Raw genomic sequence first — 27,503 nt, forward strand, 5'->3', positions numbered from 1 at the left:
GGCGCCCCCCTCGCTGATTCTCAGACATCAAGTCGATAGTCAGGTTCTTCCCACTTTCAGCACAGCACAGGCTGTTTTAAAGCGCTGTCGATGCAACCTCGCTGTTCTGGTAGGTTTTTCGGTAGAGGACGCGAAAACACTGAATCTTTCACGTGTCGCACGGGGTTAGGTCGGACGCCATGACACGAACTGCTGATAATCAACCCCACCACGGTTTCTCAAGTTCCTATTTACGAACATAGTGATGGAAGTGAGCTGGGGCACCATCCCGAAGGAAGATAAACTCTACGCTGTCGGTCTCCATTTGTTGCACGGGTCAATTTCCACGTCCACATACGCTCGTCCTGTAAGAGTCCTTTCGTAGAAGTAAAATGGACCGTAAAGTTCAAACCGTGAGGCTGCACACAACACTTTCACTTTCCACGAATCTCGACGTTTTGAGGTTTCGCTGACTCCCCAGATTCGCACACTGTGCCCTTCACAAAAAAATGTTGTTTCGTCACTGGAGACAAGGTTCTCAGGAAACCCATCCTCTTCCGTAAGCTGTCGCAACTGTGCCGAATGTTCAAAGCGTCTGACTTTGCCATCGGCAGTCGGGGCTTGTAACAACTGCAACTGGTAAGGTGTCAGCTTCAGGCGTCGTCTTAAGATCTTCCAGACGGCCTGCTCTGGTACGTTCAGCTCTGTTCGACGACTTCTGTGGTCCACGCGGGAAACACACCCGTGTCTTCACTCTCTGCTTGCAGACCCGTCGATTTCTCGTCGCAGAGGCATGCCAGAACTAAGCGGCGCATACCGTCGCCAAGTAGAGCTGTCAGTTGGTGAATCTTCTGTGAACTTTTGGTTCTGGAGTGTCGTTGCACCGTTACAGCAGACTGGTGTGAATGCGCTTCGAGCACGACGTACGTGTTATCCGGCTGCCCGCTGCCGCGCTCTCTCGGCAGACTTGCTACTGCAGCGGTGCAAAACTTTTGCAGTTTTGTGGGAATATGTAAACCACTGCAACTACAGTGAATCTATAATAACCTCGTGCTTAGTTGGCACCACTATTCCGTTCGCAAACCTAGTGCAGAGAAAACAACTGCCATATCAGTTACGGGCAACGGTCCCTGGTCCAGAAGCCACCGAGTCGGAAGATGTAGGCGAAGATCGTTCTGGTGCCTCTGACCGTGGATGCCTTCTACTGCGAGCTTACCGTATTTTTGAAGGATATAATCTACATCTACATCCATACTCCGCAAGCCACCTGACGGTGTGTGGCGGAGAGTACCTTGAGTACCTCTATCGGTTCTCTCTTCTATTCCAGTCTCTTATTGTTCGTGGAAAGAAGGATTGTCGGTATGTCTCTGTGTGGGCTCTGGTCTCTCTGATTTTATCCTCATGGTCTCTTCGCGAGATATACGTAGGAGGGAGCAATATACAGCTTGACTCCTCGGTGAAGGTATGTTCTCGAAACTTCAACAAAAGCCCGTACCGAGCTACTGAGCGTCTCTCCTGCAGAGTCTTCCACTGGAGTTCATTTATCATCTCCGTAACGCTTTTTCGAATACTAAACGTTCCTGTAACGAAGCGCGCTGCCCTCCGTTGGATCCTCTCTATCTCTTCTATCAACCCCATCTGGTAGGGATCCCACACTGCTGAGCAGTATTCAAGCAGTGAGCGAACAAGCGTACTGTATCCTACTTCCTTTGTTTTCGGATTGCATTTCCTTAGGATTCTTCCAATGAATCTCTGTCTGGCATCTGCTTTACCGGCGATCAACTTTATATGAGCATTCCATTTTAAATCACTCCTAATGCGTACTCCCAGATAATTTATGCAATTAACTGCTTCCAGTTTCTGACCTGCTATATTGTAGCTAAATTATAAGGGATCTTTCTTTCTATGTATTCGCAGCACATGACACTTGTCTACATTGAGATTGAATTGCCATTCCCTGCACCACGCGTCAATTCGCTGCAGATCCTCCTGCATTTCAGTACAATTTTCCATTGTTACAACCTCTCGATATACCACAGCATCATCCGCAAAAAGCCTCAGTGAACTTCCGATGTCATCCACTTAATTGGTCTGATAGTCCATATGCTCTTACTGTGTTCATTAAACGACTGTGGGGAACTGTATCGAACGCCTTGCGGACGTCAAGAAACACAGCATCTACCTGGGAACCTCTGAGTCTCGTGGAGGAATAGCGCGAGCTGGGTTTCACACGATCTTCTGTAAGTACTGTAATGGCGTTAATTGACTAAAATAATGTGTGCTATGGAAACAGCAGCGTAGTAATACAGTCGACATGTGCCGATTTAAGTTGTAATGTTGTTAATAAAGAAATCTAAACGCAACTTTTTCAAATTTTTGCATATATGGAGAGGCAATGAATGGACTTTTATTCTAATAAGTATGGCAGATCACTGATAGAATCGTAAAAAAAAAAAAAAAAAAAACCAGAACTCAGTTTTTTTCCTCAATTCACATGTCTACAGGAAATGTGTGGGTCCTCCACCCACCCCCCTCCCCAACAGACACATTCCCTACCTCCCGATACTGCTGCAAAGCTGACATCGTCAACGAATCGAGTAGCGAACAATGGTAACGATTGTCACCCACAAAAATTCTTTCGTGGAGGTCATGGATTCGAGGAGATCGCTGCTGATTAGCTGTCCTTTTAAGGCTGTCGTCCCATAATGGTGATTTTGTAGTCATTGGTAGATTTCGTTCCATTTGCCCTCCCCTATCGTTCTCTGACGCCGTCGGATCGTATTTTTTCCAGCCTGTAGATGATCAAAATTGTTGTCAAGCAGGGCCTAGGTTACCAGCTGATATGTCGCATGCTCCAAAAAAAAAAAAAAAAAAAAAATGGTTCAAATGGCTCTGAGCACTATGGGACTTAACATCGGAGGTCATCAGTCCCCTAGAACTTAGAACTACTTAAACCTAACTAACCTAAGGACATCACACACATCCATGCCCGAGGCAGGATTCGAAACTGCGACCGTAGCGGTCGCGCGGTTCCAGACTAAAGCGCCTAGAACCGCTCGGCCACAGCGGCCGGCATGTCGCCTGTCTTAGCAGACAGCGCGACAAGTGTGGTAAGACTTTAAAGATTTTGTGGCATCAGTCTGGCTACCTCGTCCCGGTATTTTGTAAGCGATCATCCAGCCACACTTGGCATTTATGTAGCTTTATGCTATAGTTCACGTACGGTTTGAATAGTACATTTGAACAGCGACCAAGTTGCAAATTTTACCTTATACACGACTGGGTACAAATGGTTTTGTGAATGTGAGTGAAAATGGATGAGGTGGTGTATTAAGCGAAATCGTATTTCGAGGATTTTAGTGTGAGCAGCTTCAACCACAACTGGCTCATCATATTTTAGGGAGGGCGCTAATAACCCTACCGTTGGTCGCCCTGAATGCACGAAACACACACCCACGCACACACGAGCGTTCTGTTTTACTGTGGTGACGGTACTACAGATGTGGACCTGAACTCTGTGTGTCTTCGGCACCGCGCCTTTCGGTGTCCAGGGTTCGTACCCCCGCCCTCCTGTGCCAGCAGGTGTCTGCTGCATTTACCATGCTGCCGGCGCGCCGCTAATTGTGAGGGAGCCGTCGCCTCGCCTCGCCTCCGGTGTTTACCGCCCGCGGCGCTGGCGTCGCCGTGACAAAGCGCACCCGCACCGCCCGGGGCTTCCCCGCGTTATGAGCTGCAAAATTACCCGCCGCCGCGCGCCGCCATTGTCTCGGGCCACAATGTGGCGGCCGCATTGTTTCTGGCGCCGTCAGCCGGCGCGGCCGTGACAGGCCTGCCGGATCATCCGATAGGGGGGCGGGGGGCGGGGAGCGGCACATCATCTGATGTGCGGGGACTCGGGCACACCCGGGATCTGAGCTGCAAGTAGAGGGGCAGTTCGTGTTACTTACCAAACAATTCCGAGACTTCACTACAGATGATTCTGCGTACACCATACAGGGAAGTTAAAAAGATGGCTCTATGAGACAATCAGTATGTTCGGACAAATTATCAGCAATGGTAATTGCTACTGAACCATTACCTCTGTAATTGGTTTGTGAGTGTTGGCTTAATAATTTGTGTGTGTCAGTTACTGACTGTGTTATTGCCTCAGTCGTCATAGGTTTGCTACTTTCATTAATTGCATTTTCAGATAGGAATGCATTTTGCTCTCCATTCTGTCTCAACGGTACCTTTTCCATCTGTTTTCGGCATAATTTTGAAAATGTGATGGTTATCTTCCTCCTCTTCGTTCGACTCGCTCACAATACTCAGAGTTCCTATTTCGGATTCTAAGCTCCGCACATTTACGTTTCCAGCCTGTTCTCTTGTGTTGTTTACATTCCTGTCAGGGACGTCGCTAGTTCCTGGTGAGCTGCCACTCTCTCTGCGCAGACACTTAATTCAAATCTTCACAACAACGGCACACGATTAATCGACTAAGCATTATCTGTGCCACTACATAAAGACAAGACGTTGTCTAACGTTGTTTCCAAAAATCTTGGAAAGTTCTTGACCTAAAACTTCAAATTTTTACACGATTCTCTACTAAACATTTAGATGCAGCGACTGCAAGAGAGAAACCGCTGTGTTGTGAAAATGTGCGGTTCCGTTTCCTTTCTCGCAGCCAGTGTTAACTGCGATAGCAGGGCATTTCAACCATTAGACAAATTATTTATGCCGTATATATTTTGTCTCCTTGTACATAATTGTAAACAAAAATTGTGTAGGGAAGAGTGTGCTGTTTTGTTATCTTCCTCTTACTCGGTTTTAACAGAAATCAGGAAAGTTGTTTTTATAGATTATCGGCCTATGATCTAAATGGTCGTAGACTTTGTAATCCTACTCGTTCGCGGATTGAAACTGTGGCAAATGCTGTCGTCGAAGCTACTACTCTCAGAGATCGGGGGGGGGGGATTAGGCCGTATATCCTATTCCCACACATATTAGGCTGCTGGAAAGCATTGTCGGGTTCACTAGTTACTACATAATTTCGAGATTAAATTACATATTAAACATTTTAAATTGCTACCTTCATAATCTTTATCATCCTAAATCTATTCGGTATCTGCCGGCCGCGGTGGCCGTGCGGTTCTAGGCGCTTCAGTCTGGAACCGAGTGACTGCTACGGTCGCAGGTTCGAATCCTGCCTCGGGCGTGGCTGTGTGTGGTGTCCTTAGGTTAGTTAGGTTTCAGTAGTTCTAAGTTCTAGGAGACTGATGACCTCAGATGTTAAGTTCCATAGTGCTCAGAGCCATTTGAACCATATTCGGTATCACTCTTCAGATTACTAAAAGAGGAAAGTAGGCAAGGAGTCGAACATAGCCATTTGGTGGGGACGTTACGAGGCCATATAAAATACTCGTACATCTCTGTTCACATGTGGAGAGTTTCAAATGTCTGCACGAACGCCTTCCGCTGACCCGGAGTCCCTGTGGCTGACGACTGCGGCACACAGAGGAGCCCTGGAGCTGGAGCTGCGGGGAAGACGGGCACTCGGGATTTCAAACGAGCTGCACGTAGCCAGGTCCGTTAACGGCGACTGTGGAAACCTTGCGAGGGCACGGAACCCCGTCTACAATCTGGTAGCCTCCAGAAACGAAATGGTGCAGGCCGCCTGTAACACTTCATCGATTAAAGTCTATTCACCGAGAGCTGGGACGAAACACAAACAGAGTCACGTGAGCGTCTACGCTCGTTTCCAGAGACAGCATTCGGTGTCCACGTGATACGTAGGGGTGTGGGAAATCCTTGGCGCACGCTTTGCAGCTGGGGGCGTTCGGCTGGCTGCCGAGCTGTCACAGCGGACCGTGAGAAACCTTGGCAACAATGTACGAAATAAATTTAACAATAATGTTAAACTGAGTTGAAAAAATGAAATGATCGTATGACATTGTTGGCCGGGAAGCTCCCATTCTGTCGAAGCAGATTTATTTTCATTCAGGTTGCTAACAAAACGCTCCATTCAAACACAATTAATTGTTAATTTTAATAACAATACCAGTAATAATAATGATAAAGGACGAAACAAGGTTCACTCTGTCGAACTCGAACTGTTTTCATTGAGGTTTATAACAAACCGCTCGTCCCTCTCCTCTATAATTCAGTCTAATTACCACACACCGAGCTAGCTGGCGCAGTGGTTAGCACACCGGACTCGCATGCGGGAGGACGACGGTTCAATCCCGCGTCCGGCCATCCTGATTTAGGTTTTCCGTGATTTCCCTAAATCGCTCCAGGCAAATGCTGGGATGGTTCCTTTGAAAGGGCACGGCCGACTTCCTTCCCCGTCCATCCCTAATCCGATGACCTCGCTGTTTGGTCTCTTCCCCCAAACAATCCAATCCAATCTAATTTCCACATTTGAGTTTCCACTTTTTCTACGACTTGGAGGACGCACTTGTTTAAATCCTCTGTAGTCACCGTTCTTACTGCTTCTTCTAGCAGTACTTCAACTTCCGGCATTTTGTATGTTTTGTTTTTCGCTGCAATATAGCCTTCGATTCTGGCCCACACTAACTCGATGGCGTTTAATTCACAGTGGTACGGAGGAATTCTGAGAACAGTTTTCCATGCATTCTTCGCCATTTCATCTATTGCGTATTCGTTGTGCGCCGTTCTGTTATTTTTAACTATATCTAAAATTTCTTTCTTCCACATACCAGCCGGCCGGGGTGACCGAGCGGTTCTAGGCCCTACAGTCTGGAACCGCGCGACCGCTACGGTCGCAGGTTCGAATCCTGCTTCGGGCACGGATGTGTGTGATGTCCTTAGGTTAGTTAGGTTTAAGTAGTTCTAAGTTCTAGGGGACTGATGACCACAGCAATTAAGTTCCGTAGTGCTCAGAGCCATTTGAACCATTCGAAATCGACGTTTTTAGATTTTAGCCACTGATATTTCGTGCTTATTGGAATTCGCATTGGGAACTTTTTCTTTTCTCCGAGAATGGTACGGCACGTTATCAAGAACAATAACTGCATTTTCCTGAAGCCGAGGAAGAACATAAACCACTTTTCGAAGGTTTCGCCGCACATCTCCTCATGATAATCTCCACTTTTCTTGGATTCGAAAGTCTACAAACATCCTTCAACGAACCCTGCTTTGCTGCCAATGTGTGCGATAATCAGACGTTTCCCTTTACCTGACGGGCCCTTGCTTCTGGTGGATAATCCGGACAGAAACGCTTGTTTTGAGGAATTTATAGTGTCATCTACCCAGACGTAACTTCGGGTATGTCCTGCGTTCACCCACGTCTCGTCCAAATAGTAAGTGGTTCTGCCTTCATCTCTCAACCGTTTAATGGTTCGAAGATAACGACTCCTCCATAAAATGAGGCATGCTATCGCGCCCACGCCGGACATATTTGAAATTCATTTTTCACAATAACTTATAAAATGTAGTTCTCCGAAAATTGCCCAGATCTGCATCTTCGTTCACGACTGTAAGCACTTTGTCAATTGTTGGCAATTCTTTACGAAAAAAAAAAAAAAGTCGCGTACTTTCCTTCGTATCGCATTTCTATCGAAGTCATCAACACTTTCTGAAATAAAGTTTCTGTCGTAATTTTCCTTTCTTGGGAGACTAAAAAGAGTGTGTGGCCTTGTACTCACTTATCACACGACACACTGAAGAACGTCCAACACTTGTAGCTGCAGCTGTTTTCGAAACAATGTCATTCATCGTCCGCCCTCGGTAGCTGAGTGGTCAGCGTGACAGACTGTCAATCCTAAGGGCCCGGGTTCGATTCCCGGCTGGGTCGGAGATTTTCTCTGCTCAGGGACTGGGTGTTGTGTTGTCCTAATCATCATCATTTCATTCCCATCGACGCGCAGGTCGCCGAAGTGGCGTCAAATCGAAAGACCTGCACCAGGCGAACGGTCTACCCGACGGGAGGCCGTAGCCACACGACATTTCATTTCATCGACTGCTCTGGGTGTAACAGTTCCGTTTCATACACATTAAGCACCACGTGCTTCTCAGAAGAACTTAATGATTTCTTCTTTGCTCGCTTCTTTGGTGGACTCAGAACTGACACGTCGACCTCGCTCGCTGAATCCGTGGATGACATAACGAGGACAGCCGTATGTGATGCTAATGAAGTAAGTGAATATATAAAATAAGAAACCACGCGATGCTATTGGATGCGCACATAAACAGTGAATGCTCAGCGTGACTACAAACACATATACTTACTCTAATAATCAACAACTAGTCTTTCAAGCGTCTTTACAGATGAACTTGAGATATCCAGAAATCGCCGCTGTACAACACCCACCCCACTGACGACCTCACACCTGCAACTGAGGCGGCCACACTGACCGAGCGCCGCGCCTGCGAACCGCACAAAAGGACAAACGGTGGCACCCATCGCATTCGAACATACTACAAAATTAAATTCAAACCTTTCTGAAACTTTTCTCGCTTACACTCCCCACAAAAAAATTTAAAGGGGAAAAGTTTGTCGCTTACTATATTTCGGATGATGATTTGGTGAAAGTTCTGCATCAGATGTGAGTTTTTAATTTATTACTTCACTATTACTGACTCTATTGGGCAGAAAATTTGCAGACGTCATCAACATATAGTACTGAAGGCAATTATAAAATTATTTTGCTTTGCGACTCACAGTTTAGGAGATATGGCGTGATAAATATAGAGTAACGCGAAAAACAACTTTTCCTGAAAGCTTAAATATTTCTCTTTATCAGTGATAATAAATTTTAATGTAATGTAAAAAAAGGTGTCGGAAGGTAGTTCTCGGATCACTTTATCATGTTCAGGTGTCAAATTATAAAAAAACAAGACTTTCATTTTTTTAATTTCTGACGCCCCTGCCTTGTACACCCCTCGACGGCAGCGTTATGTCTCGCGCCTTGCCGTGTTTACAGTACGTCTCTTGTTTCGGTGAACGGAGTATAGGAGCAGGTTTATTTCATGTAACTATGTATCCACAATTTATGAAGTGTGTATTATGTGTTGTTTAAACTCCTCGATGTGTGGCAAGAAAATTAGAGTTTCGGAATGTATATATGGAAAAAGCAGAAGAACATGTTGAGATTTTAAATTCGCAGATCGAGAGCCGTGATCTCAGTTAGCCGCCACTTCACAAACTTCGTACATTCAGTTACGTAACATATGTTGGCACGGACCAGTTAATTTGTGCGTTGTTTGTCCGGAACGACATTTTCAATCCCGATCACGAACCTACGCTGGGTCCTCACCTAAGTGGTACTAAAACCGAGTACCCTGGTTTAACTTAACAATTCTTGCATTCGTGTCTTTAAAAGTGATTTTTTGGCTAAACTAAAAGGAGTAGTAAAAGTTTAAGTAAGAGTGATATTTGGATGCATTGTTAATGAATTACTCCAAGAGAAATTCTGAAGGTAGGAAGTTTATGTACAAAAATTCAATGATCAATTAATAGGAAAGTGAACTGGATAGGCTTTTGCTAAAGTATCTTTATTTCATTATAAAATATAGTTTTGTAGGATTACGCTGCAAGATCATGTAGATATTATTGCGAAGAATACCTCCGTCACAAGCAATTAAAGTTCAAGTACATATAAATCTTTAATGAACAGGATTTACGGTAGTATTGTTAGAAGAAAAATTATGCACAATTTTAAAGAAGGTGTATTTTTGGTGCCCATCGTGAAAAGTTCGTTTTTTTAAGTTAATGGAGCCCAGTGTTGTATTTTATTGTCTTGCAAAGTAATTTAAGTGAATGGTAAGCTTTTAGAGTTATTCTTTACTCTTGTAATAACCAAAGAGATTTGGCTAGTGAAACTATACTAGTTTATGGGTCCCCATCATATTCTCCATCTATTACTATTACTGTTACTAAGGAAAACTGATATACGTAGAGGACCTTAAAGAGTATATTTATGGCGTTATCCAACTTTATTTGTGTTTTTCATGTCAGTCAAGATAGAAGCCCCTCATGCCCAAATTTAGTTCTGCACTTAACGCAGTGACATTTCGGTATTTGATTAAGTAATGCTAACGATTGTGGCCGTCATTAGTATGAGCTCGGTGCGGTTTTGCTCCTCATAATTTACTGCTGTGTGTGTTATTGGTAACTGCTGCTACACACAGTACAGAGTGTAATGTGACAGTTTGTATCCTGTTTGCTATTCAAAGGGAAATCTCAACAAAAGTAACTTCAATAACTAACATTCCATTCTCTCAAATATACATTTCCAAATTAATGTGCCTAATAGGGCTGGCGACCGTTCATTCTTTTCCTTCATTTATGATTTTACCACTTTCGCTAATTCCCAAGATTAAAGCGTGTTTGGTTTTTCCGTTATTTACCAAATTCGAAATTATAGTCCGATTGTCTTGTCCATTAGGCAGACGCGCGGTCGAACCTGGAAGTCCTGTGAGAGGGTAGCTTCGGCGTGTTTCGCGGGCTGGAGACCTGTCGCACAAGGAGCGCAAGTGCTCTGGTTCTCGGGTCGCCTTGCTATCCAGACACACGCCGACTTCATCACTGGCCGACTCGTATTAATAAACATTCGTATTTAAATAGCACACATGATTTTTTTTCTATCTCTTTATGCCTCGTGAAGGGAATACGCAGAGTACGGGTGGGTATTTATTTCGCGTATCGTCCCCTCGTCTCCGGTTTCCGTTTAGTCAACGTCTGTGTGTCTGAAATGGACTGGTCACGAAGTGTGTGCTGTAGTATCGCTTATGTTAGTTTTTTCCCACTTTCTGACACTGGTAGCTTTCTCTGGAGTTCTTTCCTCGACGAATCGGAGCCCTCCGGCGCCTGAGACCTCCACCGGCCATCGTGGTCCTGAATCAGTTAACATGTTGTACTTTGTTCGAGTAGCAGGATTTCATTGCATTCAGTTTCTAGATTGTTGGGAAGTGTTATTCCATCTCGGTTAATCGACTTACTTATTTTACGAGAGAAACACTTCGCATTGTTCCCAGCTGATGTGGCCACGTGCATTTACGAGTGGCCTCTCATTTGACTAAGTGCTGTGTTTTCTTGGCCACCGGCTATCAGAAGTTGCATCTCGATCGGATTCATGTCTTCGAGTACTCTTTAATTCGTTCTTGTGAACCACATGTGGAACACAGTAACCAGTGTGCAGTTTCCCATGTGAGTCCATTACCCTCGGCAATCAGTCAACTTCAGATGTCACTGTTACGCGGCCGGCCGTGTGGCCGAGCGGTTCTAGGCGCTTCAGTCGGGAACCGCGCGACCGCTCCGGTCGCAGGTTCGAATCCTGCCTCGGGGATGGATGTGTGTGATGTCCTTAGGTTAGTTAGGTTTAAGTAGTTCTAAGTCTAGGGGACTGATGACTTCAGATGTTAAGTCCCATAGTGCTCAGAGCCATTTGAACCACTGTTAAGCGACTGCGCTTGTGGAATACGGGAGTGTACTTCGTGTTTCGGAACTGGTGGACTCTTCAATCCGACCGAGTACTGCCCGCTTTGAGTCGTGTATAAATCGGCTAGAATATCAATACAAGAATATCTTCCGGTTTCCCGTGTACCTCTATACCTTCTCGTAAGATTCTTGAGCTGCTTTCACCTTTGAAATTAGTTTCCCCTCCAGTAATTATTGTCTTTGAGGAACTATGATCTTATTACGTGTTCAGTGTTATCTAGGCCGTACGAAACGGGTTGTTATGCCCTATAACAAATTCTGTGGCCTTATGAGATCCGTTTGTCAAGAGTAATTCTACGTCAGCTTAGCTCCCCTCCTCCTCTTCTCCTTCAGACAGCCGCTACTCACGAAAAGACTAATGCAACAGGTTTTGAAAGGCAATAATACAGCTGTAACATTGTCTTATGTTCAGATAATCTAAACCACCTCGTCTGTAGTCAGATTCGTTCGAGAGGAGCCCCTCCGTTGCGCATAATTCAAATGAGTGTCCCTCGCTAATTTCAGAGGCCGATCGAGCGTCATTAATCCTCAGTAAACTAATTATTCCGCTCCGCTTGTTCAAATATCTGACCACTTAGAGTACCGTCGAGGAACTGATCCGCTTCCAGCACCAGCGGCGAGGAGGACGATTACGGTGCGGTTCCCAACACTGCCTCTATGCAGCTCAGCACGCTGGCCCAGGCGACTCCCCCCATTTGACTGTGCTCACTGTGCCTCCCTCTACAATGTTGCTCCTCTTCCCGACACGCCTCACTGCAGTACCAGACTGACACCTCCTCCCAACCTCCTCCCAACCGACACTGCCCACTGCCATAAACTTCTCTTTTCCAAAATTCGATCGAGTACCTGTTCATTAATTTTTCGATGTGTCCATCTAATTAGCGTCACCTTTCCATGCTTATTGTTCACGTTTCACTGGAGTACGAGCCTACACCCCGAACAAATGCGTACCTCAAGAAAAGACTTTCTAATGCTTCGATTTGTCTTCATTGTGTACGAACTCATCTTTTCAGAAATGCTTCCCTCATTGCTGCCACTTTCCGTCGTATATCCTCTGTACTGTGCCAACAATGAGGTGTTTCGCTGCCCAAATAGTGAGACCCTCGTAAGTACTTTTTGGACGCACTCCGTAACCTAATTCGGTCAGCGACACTTACACCTTTGTTTTATTTTTCTCGTCCACCTCCTGACCTCACCCATTCTGTTGAGCTGCCCTTCAAAGTCCTTTGCTGTCTGTGGAACGCAGTGCCTGCTGTCCTGCCACCGCGGCCTCGGTCTCGGCTTTGCAGGGACAGCGACCTGGGGGGCTCGTGCCGGATCCACGGGCCCGGGGGCGGAGTGCCGCCGCCGCCGCCGACGCTGCTGGCGGAAGAGGCGGCGCCGGGGGCGGCTGCGGGGGACGGCGCCGACGAGCCGGCCACCCCCAGCGCGGACGGGTGCGCCGGGGGCGGCGGCGGCGGCGGCGCCAGCAACGGCTTCCCGGGGGCGGCGCGGCCCGCCTCCCTGCACTGGCACCGCTGCCCCGAGCTGCACAAGGCCATCGACGGCGTGCGCTTCATCGCCGACCACACCAAGCGCGAGGAGGACTCCACCAGGGTGAGCGGCCGCACCGGGCTAGACTAATAGATGTAGGCAGGGGAGCTCAGCCGTCTCGCCTGTCCCGGACATTAGAGTCTGGCGAGAGCGTTTCGACAAAAAATGCCGGCTTCCGTCATTCTGCCTAAACTGTCTAAACTGCGGGGCAACCATTCATTCGCAACTGGAATCGTTCGATCGATATTTTCTTTTATATCCGATTGAATTTTGACTGCGCTGTTCACTTTAGATTTCGTATCGACCGACTCGAAAATCTCTCCCGTTGAACGCTGTAACAAAGGATAATTGGGTGCCCACAGAACATAGCATAATATGTTCTCCGCATTTTCGGTAAGAGGACATCAGTTTCCTCAGTTCGTATTAAAGGAAATACTGGATTACGAAAGCAGCGTTTTCGTATAGCGAAAACAATGTTACGATAACGGAGCGAAATCCAGTCGCATTACTAGATCAAATATGTACTTGCGACAAGGAAAAGTTATGAAAATACTTTTGTGGCTCCTAGCTATTCACGAAAGGACTTAAACATTTTCTACGTAAAAGAACTCTCACGCCCACACGACAGACATTAAGAACGAGAAACAACCGCCTGCTAATGGTTTGGGCCATTTAACGTGCCTTTGAAGGCGACGTGGCGCCACGTGCCTTGTTGTACTGTACTTCCGCGGCACTGGCCGGACTGCTGCGTGAGCCCATCCAGAGCTCGTAGTGCTGAAAGCACGCATCCGTAAACTCGTCTGAGCAACAGCCTCAAAAAGGCTCAGAAACCAGTTCGCACAAGTAAAGGAATATTTAACCAATGGAAAAATTTTCCTACCGGAGCACAAAAAATGCGAATATGTTCCTGTTTGTTTGAAAGACTCTGTGGGGTACCAGCTGCCTCATTCTGCCTTCCTCGGCACTTGCCAAAAAGTTTGGCATGCGAACATATTCGCGTTCTTTCTAACATGTAACTCATCTCAAACTCCCAAAAGCCCCCCAACTGAAACTCACTCACACCACTAGCCAACCACTCCCAGTTGCCCTTTCTCTCTCACTCACTCATTCTCGTTATCTCGTTGTGTCTCTCTGTCACAGCCCCAGCCCCCTTCGCTCTGTCCTATTGCAGTCTCCTCTCTCTCTCTCTCTCTCTCTCTCTCTCTCTCTCTCTCCCTCTCACTGCTGCTCTTTCATCCCTTTCTTCCTACTGCTGCTGTCTCTGTCTCTTCCTCTTTGCCGCTGTCTCTCATTATGACTGGCCACTTTCTCCTTCTCTTTCCTCCTCTGCCACTGCCACTCTCTCCTTCACCCTTCTGTTATTGCCAACTGCGTCCCACTGCCACGACGTCCCTCTCTCTCTCTCACCGCCATTCTCTCCTTCGCTCTTTCTACACCACAGCTGTCTGGTACCTTCCAGTATTTATTACATTACCGTCTCTTTGCTACTAGTGCTACTATCTTTTCTCTCAGGACAAATACTTGAATACTACAACTTCAGGTTCCCAGATGATAACGGACACACTTTACAGCATATTTCTCCGTGTTGTAAACTACGTTTTCGCCTCAAAGTGGATTTTACGCGCATTTTTTACGTGTACAAGTAAGGTAATTTTGAATCGCTGTATATCCAAAATGGATAATGTTATGAAGCAAATTTTCAGGGTTCTTCGAAATCGGCATTTTAGCAATACATCATAAAAAAATACAGCCATTTTCTGTGCATAGCCGTCTCGGAATCTGCGGCTGTGTTTTGGTACCCAAAAAACAAGTTTTTCGCGTGTCTCTCAGTAACGGATAAATGTTTTTGAATACAGGGAGATGGGAAGATGGCTCTTCTACATAAATACCTAGAGAAAACACCGCTAAAATTTGAGCAATTTGCTGAGGTTATTTATTATTTAGATTCCGTCTATTACCGAATTTTATGTGTAGAATAGGGTAGTAACTTTGAATCTCTGCACCTCGGAAACGGATAAAGATACGAAGAAAATTTTGAAGGTTGTTCGAGATCGGGATCCCTCTGGTACATCGTAAAAATTAGCTGTGCGTAGCCGTCTGGAAATCTTCGGCTGGGTTTTGGTCACCTGATGACAGCGAAAATTACAGTAAAAAAAGAAAACAGTTTTTCTGTGGTTTTAAGCCTCTTAAGGGGATACGGAATCGCCTATCCCCTGCTATAGGGAACATTTTCTCACAAACTACTGAAGACAGATAAAGTTTTTACTGTATGTGCATTGATATCTTATAACAATACTGAAACAACAGTTTATTGTCAAAGTATTTTCTTACAGAGATATTTTACATTTATTTTTAAGTAAGTTTGTTCCATCACTTTTTACTATATTATCACCCCTAAGTCTTTTGTACATCAAGTAATTAAAAAATCGTTGTTTCAGTGTGTAAAAGAAACCCATGAGACTAATTCATAAAAATTTCAGACTTCTACGTTCAGCAGTACGTGAGATAATGATCCTAGAAGAAGTAAAAGCAAACTTACGGGAAACGGAGAAAGAAGACTAAAAGATTCATGAGTCTTCATAATCATCTTCAAGTCGTCTTTTGCACTCCTCTTCACCTGTCTTGCTTTTTTCACTAATGTCTTGATTATACTGTCAGCATGCCTTAGTCTGTGCTGATCTAAAGTCAACATAGCACGTTCTGTGCGGGAACCAACACGCAAACCCAACGTTTGAAGGACCTGGCATTTAGTTGTATTCCCAAGACCGAAGGTTGCCACAGCATCATACCCACCAAAGTGTAGTGTATTAATTCCGACAAACACTGTTTTTGGGAGACGATGCCATATCACACTATTCAAGCACTCGCTGGGGTTTGCGTTTTCCATGAAGACATTTCATCAGAAGACTTCTGTCGGCCAGAGCTCTGAAAATGGGCTTTATTTCTTCCATGATGGCTAATGGCAGACTGTGGTGGTGAGTGTATTTCTCTCCAGTTGTTAGTCCCCTATTTTATTTACAGCAGCTCTTTTCACCTTTGAGGCACAAACCATGTTCTGGATGCTCATCTGTGGATGCGGTGTGGAAATACAAATCCCATATAGCATTCCTCATTTCTTCAAGATTGCCTGTATTTTGCCTGATTGCAAGGCCATAGCAATTCTGAATGTGGTCTATTATGGAATCAGTTAATCTTCCTTTGCCATGTAAGGTTTTCGATCATCTAGTTTTTTCCCTTTCGTAACTGATTTTAACCTTCTCAGCCTGGCACCTATTCTCTTCTGCACATGTCCTATACATTCAAGTTTGCTTATATTTACACTGTCCCCTTATGTTTTGCTTTCCAAAACATCTGTGAATGCTTTAGAGTCACCATCTCCCAGATACATTATATCACCCTGAAGAGCGATGAAAATTTTTTTTCACCCCAGCAACCTCCATGCCACACAGCCATCGCTATGTTGATGTTTCAGCCTGTCTACGCATCTACAGTATTCAGACATTATTGCCAGCGTCAACACTAGTTGCTGTTACAACACCACTGTTGGAGGGGTGACCCCGTGCCATCAAAAGCTACTGTGAGGTTTCTTCCACTGCTTCTTCCACAGCTACCTGCTTTGACTTCTGTGCTACATCTTCAGCTGTTCATCCTGGTACATAGTTGTAAGCTTCAAACTTTGAAGGTACACTTGGAAGATTTAGAACACCACATAGCGTATCACCAGCTGCTTTGCCCTTACCAGTTGGTCGCAATCCATAAACTAACCTAATATTTACACTATAAAGTTCAGTTTTCTTGTATCCATTATTTACAGTTACTAAAACAGAACTTGAAAACTTACAGCTGTACTTACAAACACTGCATGTTAAATTAAACTGGGCAGCCAGGCCAACCTCCGCCGGGACCAGCCGCACAGTCCATGACTGCAGCAACTGCGCCGTCACAGTGGATATTTTCGCTAGTGAAATTACTCATAAATAATCCTTGACAAGTTGCAAAGAACAGTGGTGTGCATACTATAGTAGAGGGAAAATTACCTTTATTACGCACTGTTAAAGCTATCAGTGGTTCAGAGAGGAGTTCAATATGCAGCAATAAAAACTTTCAATCATTTGCCTTTTAACATAAAATGTCTGACAGGTAGCGAAGCAACTTTTAAAAATAATTTAAAATCATTTCTGCTGGACAATTCCTTCTATTTCACTGACGAATTTCTACTTAAAAAATGGTAGCCAGCAAAAAAAAAAAAAAAAAAAAAAAAAAAAAAAAAAAAAAAAAAAAAACCTTGTTTTAAATCTAGGTGCACGAGTAGGAATAAAATAATAGTGTATTCTTGAATGTTGAAACTAATAATGTATACATACCCTGTAAACTGATTCGTTCCATACCATTTCGATAAAAGAATCGTCGAAACGATCTACGGAACACGTAACTAACTTACAGTCGAATTTGAAGATAATCAGTTGAGTGAGACACTCGTATCGAATTGAGTCGCCTAGATGCAAAACTGTCCATGTCCTCCATAAGCGGTATTTAGAAAAAGTGGGAAAACTGTTTTCACTGGGTAAGTACATACTGCCCTACACTGTATGTTGTATACATAAGTATGGATTAGTACAAAACCATTTGGGCTATTGAAAAAAATCAGGAACCCAATGCATGTAAGATATAAGGAAAATAAAAATGGACTTGGACAGTTTTGCATCTGACTTTGCAGATGGCCACTTTTGCATGCAACTGAAATGGACATGGACAGTTTTGAACCTGACTAGTTGTAGATGAGGAGAGGATATGGGGTGAACATAAAACTGTGTATTCAGTTTTAATTTCTTTTAATATTTCTGAAGGTATATGGTGTAACAAGTGACAAACTGCAATCCACTTAATACATCATATCTGGAACAATGTCTTCATCTTCTGCTGCTAGGCATTCTGATTCAAGTGATGCCCCTGAGCCGCTGGATCCTAGTAATGTTATGTACCACGACAAGGATTCACGTTCCCTCCAGGACTCGCCGTAGTGTTTCTCGAGGAGTTTTGAAACATCCTCCAGTGTCTTTTCATTAATAGGAACAACCGTGTTCGTAATGCAGCTCGAGTTTGTGTGTCCTAAGTGTTTCCCACGTTTGCATACGGAGACTGGTAGGTTGATTTCAGAATTATAATTAGGCTCCACTTGGACTTTTATAGCATTCTGAGAATGTCTATAACTTTGAGAATAAACAGCTGTAAGATACCACACAAGTACAATGTTTACATGCTTACGGTAGCCATCTTGCATTACAGTCACATGACCCCAGCCTTCAATGCGATTTGTCACAAGGGACAAGGCAAGTTTTGCACCCAACTTACTGATGGACACGGACAGTTTTGAATCTAACCACACTTTTCGTGAGCTGTTTTCCATAGGACACGGAGAGCTTTGAGCATAAATAGCATTTCAAGCACGTGTAAAATGTCATGCTCTACAATCCAGAGTTGCCAACTCATTTTTTTTTTTTTTTAAGAAGTGGACATGGACAGTTTTGCATGTAAGCGACTCAATTAGAAGCCCACTTAGCGGCGGGGTTAATTTCAAAAAGTGTTCCTGCCGCGCAGAATTTATTTGCCACACTCGCAGATGCTCGTGGAGACCGACCTCGGTGTGTACTGCGAGTGCGGAGCGGCAGCGGGTTTGCCAGCAAGTAGAGGACTCGAGCGGTACGTGCGCCTCTACTCGTGTGTGTAGACGCAGGAGCTGTTCCAGACTGGCGCTTGCCGCAGGTGAAGGAGGACTGGAAGTACGTGGCGATGGTGCTGGACCGGCTGTTCCTGTGGATCTTCACGCTGGCCGTGCTCGTGGGCACGGCTGGGATCATCCTGCAGGCGCCGACGCTCTACGACGACCGCGTCCCCATCGACGTGCGCCTCTCCGAGATCGCCACCACCACCGCCAAGCCGCACGTCGGCAGCGCCCTCTAGCCGGGTGAGTCGCGCCGCTGGCAGGGCGCGGGGCGGGGGCTCAGCGCACCACGTCACTGCCCAGAAGCTCTGTTTGCGCAGTATGCCGAGGAGACTGCCCGTCATTAACGATTCTCATGCCAGCACAATACATTCCGTACTGTAGTGCCGTGGGAGGATAATATTTCGGGGTTTCTGTCGAGACCGAGGGGAATTCATTTCGCTCCCAGTGAATTTCCGAAAAGTACTGGAAAAAGTGAATTACAAAAGATCGGTACGTGTGCTCGGGGAGGTACGCGGAGGTGACAAAAAAGTCCGAAGACAGTGCCGCACTCGGTTCTGGCCGGCACGGCGCGCCGACTCGCAGCGGCACGGGCGCGGTAGGTAGGAAGTGCCCGCCAGAAATACTGACCGCTGCCGGCTCTCTGGGCGCCCACAACTGCGCGAGTGCTGCCGGTGCGGTATTTTGTGGACAGACGTACCTCTCGACCGTCTCCCATAAATGTTCGGTGGGAATCGTGTCGTGCGATCTCGGTGGCCAAATCTTTCGCTCGAACCGTCCAGAATGTTCTTCAAACCAGTCGCGAACAATTGTCGTCCGGTAATACGACTCCGTTGTTTGGAAACACGAAATCTACGGGAAGCCGCTCGACGGTCGGTTCAGTTGGACCATTCCACGCTAAAGCTGCCCACACCACACACGGTCCCACCGCGCCTCAGCTCTCCAGTCGCCTGGTCAGCAGCCCAGGACGGCCGCTGCAGCTGGCTGACGCCAGATTCGGGTGCTCTGCCGTAACGGATATGTCCCACTGTCATTTCTGCGGCTATTTCACGCAGTGCCTCCTGTCTCTCAGCACTGAAAACTCTATGCAAACGCCACTGCTGTCTGTCGTTTAGTGAAGGCCGCCGGCCACTGCAAATGCCTGAAACCTCGTATCCTCGGCACACTTTGATATCGGAATACTGAATTCGCTGACGATTTCCGAAAGGGAATCTCACATGCGTCTAGCACCGACTTCCACTCCTCGTTCCAAGTCTGTTAATTCCCGAAGCCTACGCCATTGCTTCCTCTGCCTCGCGTAAAGCGTGAGCCAGTAATTTGTTTCTCGTTCTCGGGGCACTCTTCTCCGTTATTAAACAGTTAATTCGAGCCACACTCACGTGGGACACCATTTCTCACGAACCACCTGAATACAAATGACAGCCCCACGGATGCACCGCTCTTTTACACCACGTGTACGAGACACTACCGCCTTCTGTGTGTGTGAATATCACTGTCCCATTACTTTTTCTTACCTAGTTGTATAATGAACAACCGTGCGGTACTTGGACAAATGAAATTCTTGGCTGCTCAGATAACACCGTATTACTCGTTGCCCGCAATAGCACAACAGCTTTCTTGACAGTAAACAGAAACGTTCATTTTAGTTGTAGCAGTTTTCGGAAATGGCAGATAGGACCAGGTCAGCTGTCGGCGAGCACACGCGTGATTCCTAACACTTGCCACGCCGCCAACAGTTGTCAGTCAGTAATCGGTAAATAATTGTTTTATTTCGTTTAGAACAGTTGTTCCAGTAGAGGGTTACATAGAAAACAGGACACGTAGACGACAAATTACGCAGCTCAGTTGTTTCATTTGTAATTAGTTGTTACTCTGGTTTATGGGCCCCTGGTCCACCGAAATGATCACTCGAAGCTCGTCAGATTTATTCCGACCGTTCCGACTCAGCCGCTGACACACGACGCCGTAGTTCTAAAGGCGGCGGGTCCCGGACATAAACATTGCGCCGTTCTTGGCCCCGCACTTTCGCACGATATATTGACATAATACTGTCGCAAGTATTACTTACTGAACCGAGTAAGTTTTGTGTTGTTGCTCTTTGTTTTTCTGTTGTACCGAGTTCTTCGTTGTTTGAGATTAATAGTGCCGAACTGGGCTGTGGCTTTACGTGAAAAGTATAGTCAGAAAACCAATCATAATTTTCCCAAACATACAGAGATATGTCATCTGTAGGTTCTCTGGAAGACCTGACGGCTGTAACATTAAAAAATCCTACTCTCGGAGGCAAAATTTTAAACATCTTCGGGCCGAACTGTGGAAATTTCGACAAATGAAGATTTGAAAGTAGATTGCTGTGCCTACATTACACCTTATCTAAATCGCTTCTGCCGTTGTTCCGTCCTGTAGACAATAGGTCTAAGGAAACGATAGAAGGAAATTCATAAACGCAAGACTAACATTCTAGTTGCGCTAGAAGACGAAAACATGCCTTATCGAGGATGAAATTAAAACACTTGAGAAAAAACTTAAATTACTGAGAGAAAACTGTTTATCAATAGAAAACAGTGCGCTGAGAAATAAAAACAAATTACTGGCTCGCGCTTTAGGCGAGACAGAGGAGGCCTTCGGTTTCTTCACAGCGCTGAAGTACAGCAGATTTTACAAAAAGTCTTTACAGACACCGCTGCACGACGAAAACCCTTTGAAGTCAATAGGTGTAAGTAACACCTCGTATTCACGCCCTTTCTCCAGAAAGTAAGTGATGTACATGACGTGATGGGTGCACCACTAGCAGGGTTTCTAACTTTGCAGAAGATGTGTCACTCTGGCATTTTGATTAGTGAGTCGAGTAAGCTCAAGGTGCTGTATAATTATTCAGCTGTCAAGTAACTGTAATTGTGACGTTTTCTTCTTACTTTATGTCTGCATACGAAGATGTTAAATACTGTTGCTAATTGTTATGCACCAAAAACTGATTGTTGCGTATGCAGTACTACTGAAATTCTCGAATGTTCTGTGTTAAAACAGCCAGAATATATTTTTCATCAGGTAGCTTGTAACCTGTTACAAGTTATCTGATAAAAAATATATTCTGGCTGTTTTAACACGGAACATTCTAATGTGCTTTCACCGAGCCCCTATGTATAGTTCCCCGTTCACACTCAGCACCTGCCTCTCCCTTTTATCCCCCCGCTGTCTCCACCATGCCCAAGACTTCTGGGGGATGCAACTTATTTTTTCCCTGTACCAAAGTGTTTAAAATTTCGGTCCGAAATGCGCCCCCACCCTACACCTACTCGTTACAGTTCGTTAGAGTTCGTCGGGCTGGGAGGGTGCAGAACCCCCTCCCAAGCCTACTTATGGTGTCTCTACTCATCTACACTTTTCGTTTCCTCTATCACTCTCTTTTGCTCCCACTGCTTTTACCTGTATTCATCTCCCTTTCTCTTTTACTGCCACTGTCTCTCACTGACCATCAATATGCCCTCTCTCTTGGGCTCGCACTGCTATTTACATCCATCTCTCTTTCTTTTTCACTGCAACTTTCTCTCTCCCGCCCATCCCCTCCTCTGTCTTCCTGTCTTCCACTCTTACAGCTCAAAAATGTTCGCATGTTAAAATACGTGGCGAGGAAAGCAGAATGAGGCAGGTGGTTGCCTCTTTACTGTCAGAGCCTTATAAAGAGGAACGTGTTCGCCTTTTTTGTGTCCTGACAGGCGCATTTCTCCGGTGGCTCCCTTCTTTTCCCTGCTACTGCAGGATGTGCTGCTCATACAAAACGAATTATATATGTCGGGGAAGTTTTGACATTTTATTTGTAGGCTTCGAAACGCTTATGTACTCGACACATACATGCAACAAGCAAGTACGCATGGTATAAGGTTAATAGAAAATCGTTTTCTTTACGTTTTTCTGCATCCTTCGCTCATCGTTCGCAGTTAATCGAAAACGCGCGGCTTATGATCTGTAACTTAAAAAAGTGAAAACATCATTGGAAATGTTGTCCTGAATTTAAAGTCTTCGCAGTTTTACACGATTTTTGGCAGTCATTTTAATTTGTTTTCAGGCATATAGAGACCCTTTTAGCCCATTTTTATCACTGCAGTGTCACTATGAGCATAGCTGTACAGGTGTGGACGGTCCATTATACAGTGACAGCGCACTGTAAACTTTTATTAGTATGATTAAAAACACAGTTCCATGACTGCGGAATCGTTGTGATGACATCTCCACTTAAGTAGTTCGGATCTTCTAGTGAGTTTTGATGTAGTTTTTCTTTTCACAAAAGTACCTCTTGCGGATTCCTTGACGCTAATTGGTCAACAGTTTGAATTGGACATCACTGCTTTGTTTCGAGACGCTCTTTCCTCAACTTATTTTATGATCAACCAGGAATATTTTGAACAGTCTGACGGTGTCGCCATGGGGAGCCCCCTGTCTCCTCTGGTGGCTAACCTTTTTATGGAGGATTTTGAGGAGAGAGCGCTTGAATCAGCGTTTTGTAAACCAGCAATTTTTTTAGATACATCGATGATACTTTCATAGTGTGGCCCCACGGAGAAGAAAAGTTAATGGAGTTTTTTCAGCATCTTAACTCCATGCTCGAGAATATCTGGATTAACTATTGAACTAGAGAAAGATGGTTCCCTTCCATTCCTGGATGTTTCTGTTAACCGGAAGAGTGACGGCTCAGTGGAACATTCTGTTTATCGTAAGCCCATTCTTACTGATTTGTACTTGCGTTCTTCAACTTGCCATCACGCATCCCAAACCACGAGTGTACTTAAAATCCTTGTGAACAGGGCACATACGGTGTCGGATGCAGAGAATTCGCCTAAGAAACTTGCACATTTAAGGACGGTATTGAGAAACAATGGATACTCGACCCAGCAAATTAACAGGGCCTTCTCAACTAGAGCCAGGAACCGGGAAGTGGATAAAGAGGAGAGCGCGCCAGCCAAGTCCCTAGCTTTTCTTCCCTTCGTTGGAAATATCTCCTTCAGAATAGCGAGGATTCTTAATAATTGTCATGTGAAAGTGGTTCTTCGTCCACCTTCTAAGATTTCGGATTTTCTGGGATCGGTGAAGGACGATTTGTTACTGCGGTAGGCGGGAATTTACAAAATACCGTGTCAATGAGGTAGGGCCTATGTAGGGCAGACAATGCGTACAGTGGAAGAGCGTTGTATGGAACATCAACGTTGCACTCGCCTACTGCAACCCAGTAAGTCTGCAGTGGCGGAACATTGTATTTCCAACGGACATTCAATGCAGTACGACAAAACTTCGATTTTGGCCACAGCAAAAACTTTTTGGGACTCCACTATCAAAGAATCGGTTGAAATACGCACCGCGGGAAATCTAATGATGGAGAACGTCTTGGTCGTCATCCCTCATCCGCCCCATCCCCTGCTCTGCCCGTCCCTCCTGGAGCTCCGCCCCTCCCACCTACTACAAGTCCCTCCAAATCCTCGAGCACCACACGCTCCACCTCGCCTATCGCATCCGTCTCCCATCACCCACACTGATCCTATACGATCTCATTCCCTTCCCACACCCTCTCCTTTTCCTCGAACGGATACTGATCCTTTACACCTCCTGCAAGTTCGATCTCCCTCACCCGCTCGTCTCTCCCATCCTCGCCCGTCCCCACCCGCTACTGCGCTTTTATTCGTGCATCCCACCTTCACACCCTCTGTACCCTAACCCGACCAACTCCCCCTCCGTGATGATGTCCTTGTCCCGTCCATCTCCCCCTCCTACCAGCGCTGACTCTCCCCTCCCCCGTTTCCCTCCCCCCCTGCCTGCTCACCTTCCTTTTCCCCCCTCCTCTCTCCCACATCTCCCACTTCCACCCCTCTCCCTGGGCTTCCAACCCCCCCTCTCCCTCACCTCCCCCCCTCACTCTCCCTTCTTTCTCCCACTGGCTCCACCCTTCGCCTCTCCCTTTGACCTGGAGGCAGCGCCCCCCCCTTCCCCAGTGTGAGTGCTTTGCCGATGATCGTCGCCAGTGTTTTCCGTTCGTCAGTGTCTCTCAGTTTGTGTACAGTGTCTTCGTCAGTGTTTTCTACTACGTTCGTGTCTCCACCTGGACGTCTTCATCTGTTTTCAAATGGTGCCATCCTTCATTACAGTGTCTTCCGTCGAACGACTTCTGATTTCTTGTGTAGTGTTCATCTCGTGTTTACCATGTTTTTTATGTTTTCTATGCCTTCCGTGTATTTATGTTGTGTCTTTTGGACGAAGAGCGGCGTATGTAGGCCACTGCCGGCCCGCCTCGGGTGAGGCATGAAATCACAATAAAGGAAAAAAAAAAGTCTCCGTCAGTCCTCGTTCGGCTCACTTGAAGATAGCTGACAGTTGCCCAGCCGAAATATCGTGCAGTGAAGTTTACGACGACCGGCTGCAAGCCTGAAATCTCTTTGAACGACATACAGGTGCTTCAGGAAGTGAAACGGCAATCCTGGAGGGAAGACGACGTTCTTTTCGCGGAACACTATTGAGAAAATTTAGAGAACCGGTATTTGAAGCTGACTGGGGAACGATTCTACTGCCGCCAACGTAAATTTCACGCAAGTACCATAAAGATACGATACGAGAGCTTAGGGTTTATACGAAGGGATATAAACAGCCGTTTGTCCCTCACTGTGTCTGCGCGTGGAACACTAGTAGTGGTACGCACCGTATGGTGGCCAATGGAGGATGATCTTCAGTAGGTGAATGTTCTAGAGCATCGGGGATACAGCCTCGGTGGCAGGTACGCGATTTGGGATGAAAAGGGTAAAGAGACACGAAAAGTGAGGTGGTATTAGCGATGTTGAGGATTTGTGGGGAGTGGTGACATTCGAGGTGGCCAGAGATCTATACAGGATTTGCACGGGGCAAGATGTCGATCTCGGAGCTGTGTACGATAGGTGTGAAATTTATTCACACGCTCGGCCTATTAGTAGTTTTAATCTGTTGTAGGCTTTCTTTTGGATTGTTAGGTGGAGATTGAAATTTAGCTGTCGATCGCGTGTCGGTGTTTACGTTTCAGTAAAATTAATTGGGCGACTGTGGATTGTAAGGTAGGGGTCACGGAAATTGAAAGTGTGGCTGGGTTTTTGTAGGATAGAGACTTAGCGACAGTTACGGTAGGTGGTGGGATTATTGAGGACCGACAGGAAAGCAGGGGCGTCTGTGTATTGCAGGCGCTATACTGGACGGGGAGTGTTCCGGGAATGTCAGCTCCGTACAGGGCATCGAGAAGAGGTGACGGATGGATTCCAGGTGCATTCCTGTAGTGGGGTGGAAAATGTGGCAGTAGATGTCGTTTATTGATTCCTAGGAAGGACAGTTATACAGAAAGGACGCAGTCGATTGCAGCTGCATACCAGTAGAGGCAAGAATGTCGCATATACAGTAGCAGGCTTCTTCACTCTGTGGTAATAGGAAGACAGAGGGGGGGGGGGGGGGGGGGGGGGAGGTCACCGGTTGTCGAGTTTTTGATACGGGAGCCTGTTGCAGTGGGTGTGACAGTTGATCTGCAGGAAAGTTAGGACGGGTACAGGTGGAGAGATATGCTTGTAAGAAATGTCCACTTTTGGCGAGACACAGAAATTGACAGAAAATATGTAACGTCTCGGCCCCATAGGGCAGCGAGGCCACGAGCAGTGGCAACAGGGCAGAGGCTGTGCAAGCCACGAGCCGCAGCTAGCGGCTCTCACGTACAAATGGCCCCCCGCATCCGTATTCAGTGCTCATTGCGCCACGGGCGATAAACGAGGCGAGGCGATCAGCAGCCGCCCGCAGGTGTGGCCCCCTCTGCGCCTCTCCACCGCCACAGCCCCGTGCGGAACTGCGCTCATATCTCGGGTTCTGTCGATCAGAGCCGAAGCGAACTGAGAAAATCGGTCGGCTCTCTGCATTAGACGTGGTCCAGAGTGGACCTTACGTGGCTTATAAAAGCACTCGTCCTACACTGCCAATTCCCGAGAACCCCCCACCCCCCAAAAAAAAAAACATGATTTTGGGTACCAAAAGTACCAATTGTGTGCATTGGGTACCAAAAGTGCCAATTGTGTGGAAGGCCACTTCTATGATCTCTGTTCGTGTGACGTCGTCAAAATTTTTACCGTACGTTCCTAGGCTAATATTCTCGCAGAAATTCGAAACCTTTTTTGGTGTCATTGTCCGTTACCCGGATCTACAATATTTCCGAACAGGGGCAAAAAAACTTGATAGTGGCGCCGCCCCCCCCCCCACCCCCCCCCCCCCTCCAACCTGCCAGAGCGTTTGAGACAGGACGTCAAAAATATATTTAAAAATAGAACAATTTTTCAGAAACATGTTTATTTTGTAGCGAACATCTTTCTGAAGAGTTTCATATATAAAACATACGTTCGAGGAAATGTAAGACATGTTATTTGATCTTAAGGGTGCCAAAGTGTAATGCCACGCCTCTTCACACTGCATTCCGCTTTCGCGCGTCACTGTATTTCGCTCTGTGGGATTCAAACTTGTATATTTTGTAATGGAAGCCATCAAACCTATATTTTGGGACAGTGGGAATTAAAATGTTCTATTGTGCTGCAGCTGCCCCCAGTTGGCCGGTTTTGACATCTCACACCCCTTTTTTTAAAGAAACAAAACAAAACAAAAAAGCCTCACAGTGGGATTATTTGTGACCGAGAGAATAAGAAGTCTTTAGCAGAAAATTTGCACTCTTTATTGCCTATTGGTTTATAACTTTCTCTTTTGTGTGACATAAAATTAAATGTAGGAAACATAAGACCAGTAAAGACAAGGTACAATCAGGACAGTACACATTTCTTCAATCTGTAGGTCCCA

The 27,503-nt window shown here is 45.9% G+C and overlaps 1 protein-coding gene across 1 annotated transcript in view; it reads left to right on the forward strand.

Annotated features, from left to right (window-relative positions):
• The window catches only part of LOC126428335 (neuronal acetylcholine receptor subunit alpha-4-like), a 588,239-nt gene that overhangs the window by 550,752 nt on the left and 9,984 nt on the right, over nt 1-27,503 (forward strand). Inside the window, exons 18-19 of the mRNA XM_050090270.1 lie at nt 12,891-13,015; nt 18,716-18,917. Of these exons, the coding sequence (XP_049946227.1) occupies nt 12,891-13,015; nt 18,716-18,913 (323 nt within the window). The 3' untranslated portion in view covers nt 18,914-18,917. The remainder of the gene's footprint in view (nt 1-12,890; nt 13,016-18,715; nt 18,918-27,503) is intronic.

This window comes from Schistocerca serialis, chromosome 12, assembly GCF_023864345.2.
Source record: "Schistocerca serialis cubense isolate TAMUIC-IGC-003099 chromosome 12, iqSchSeri2.2, whole genome shotgun sequence".
Lineage (NCBI taxonomy): Eukaryota > Metazoa > Arthropoda > Insecta > Orthoptera > Acrididae > Schistocerca > Schistocerca serialis.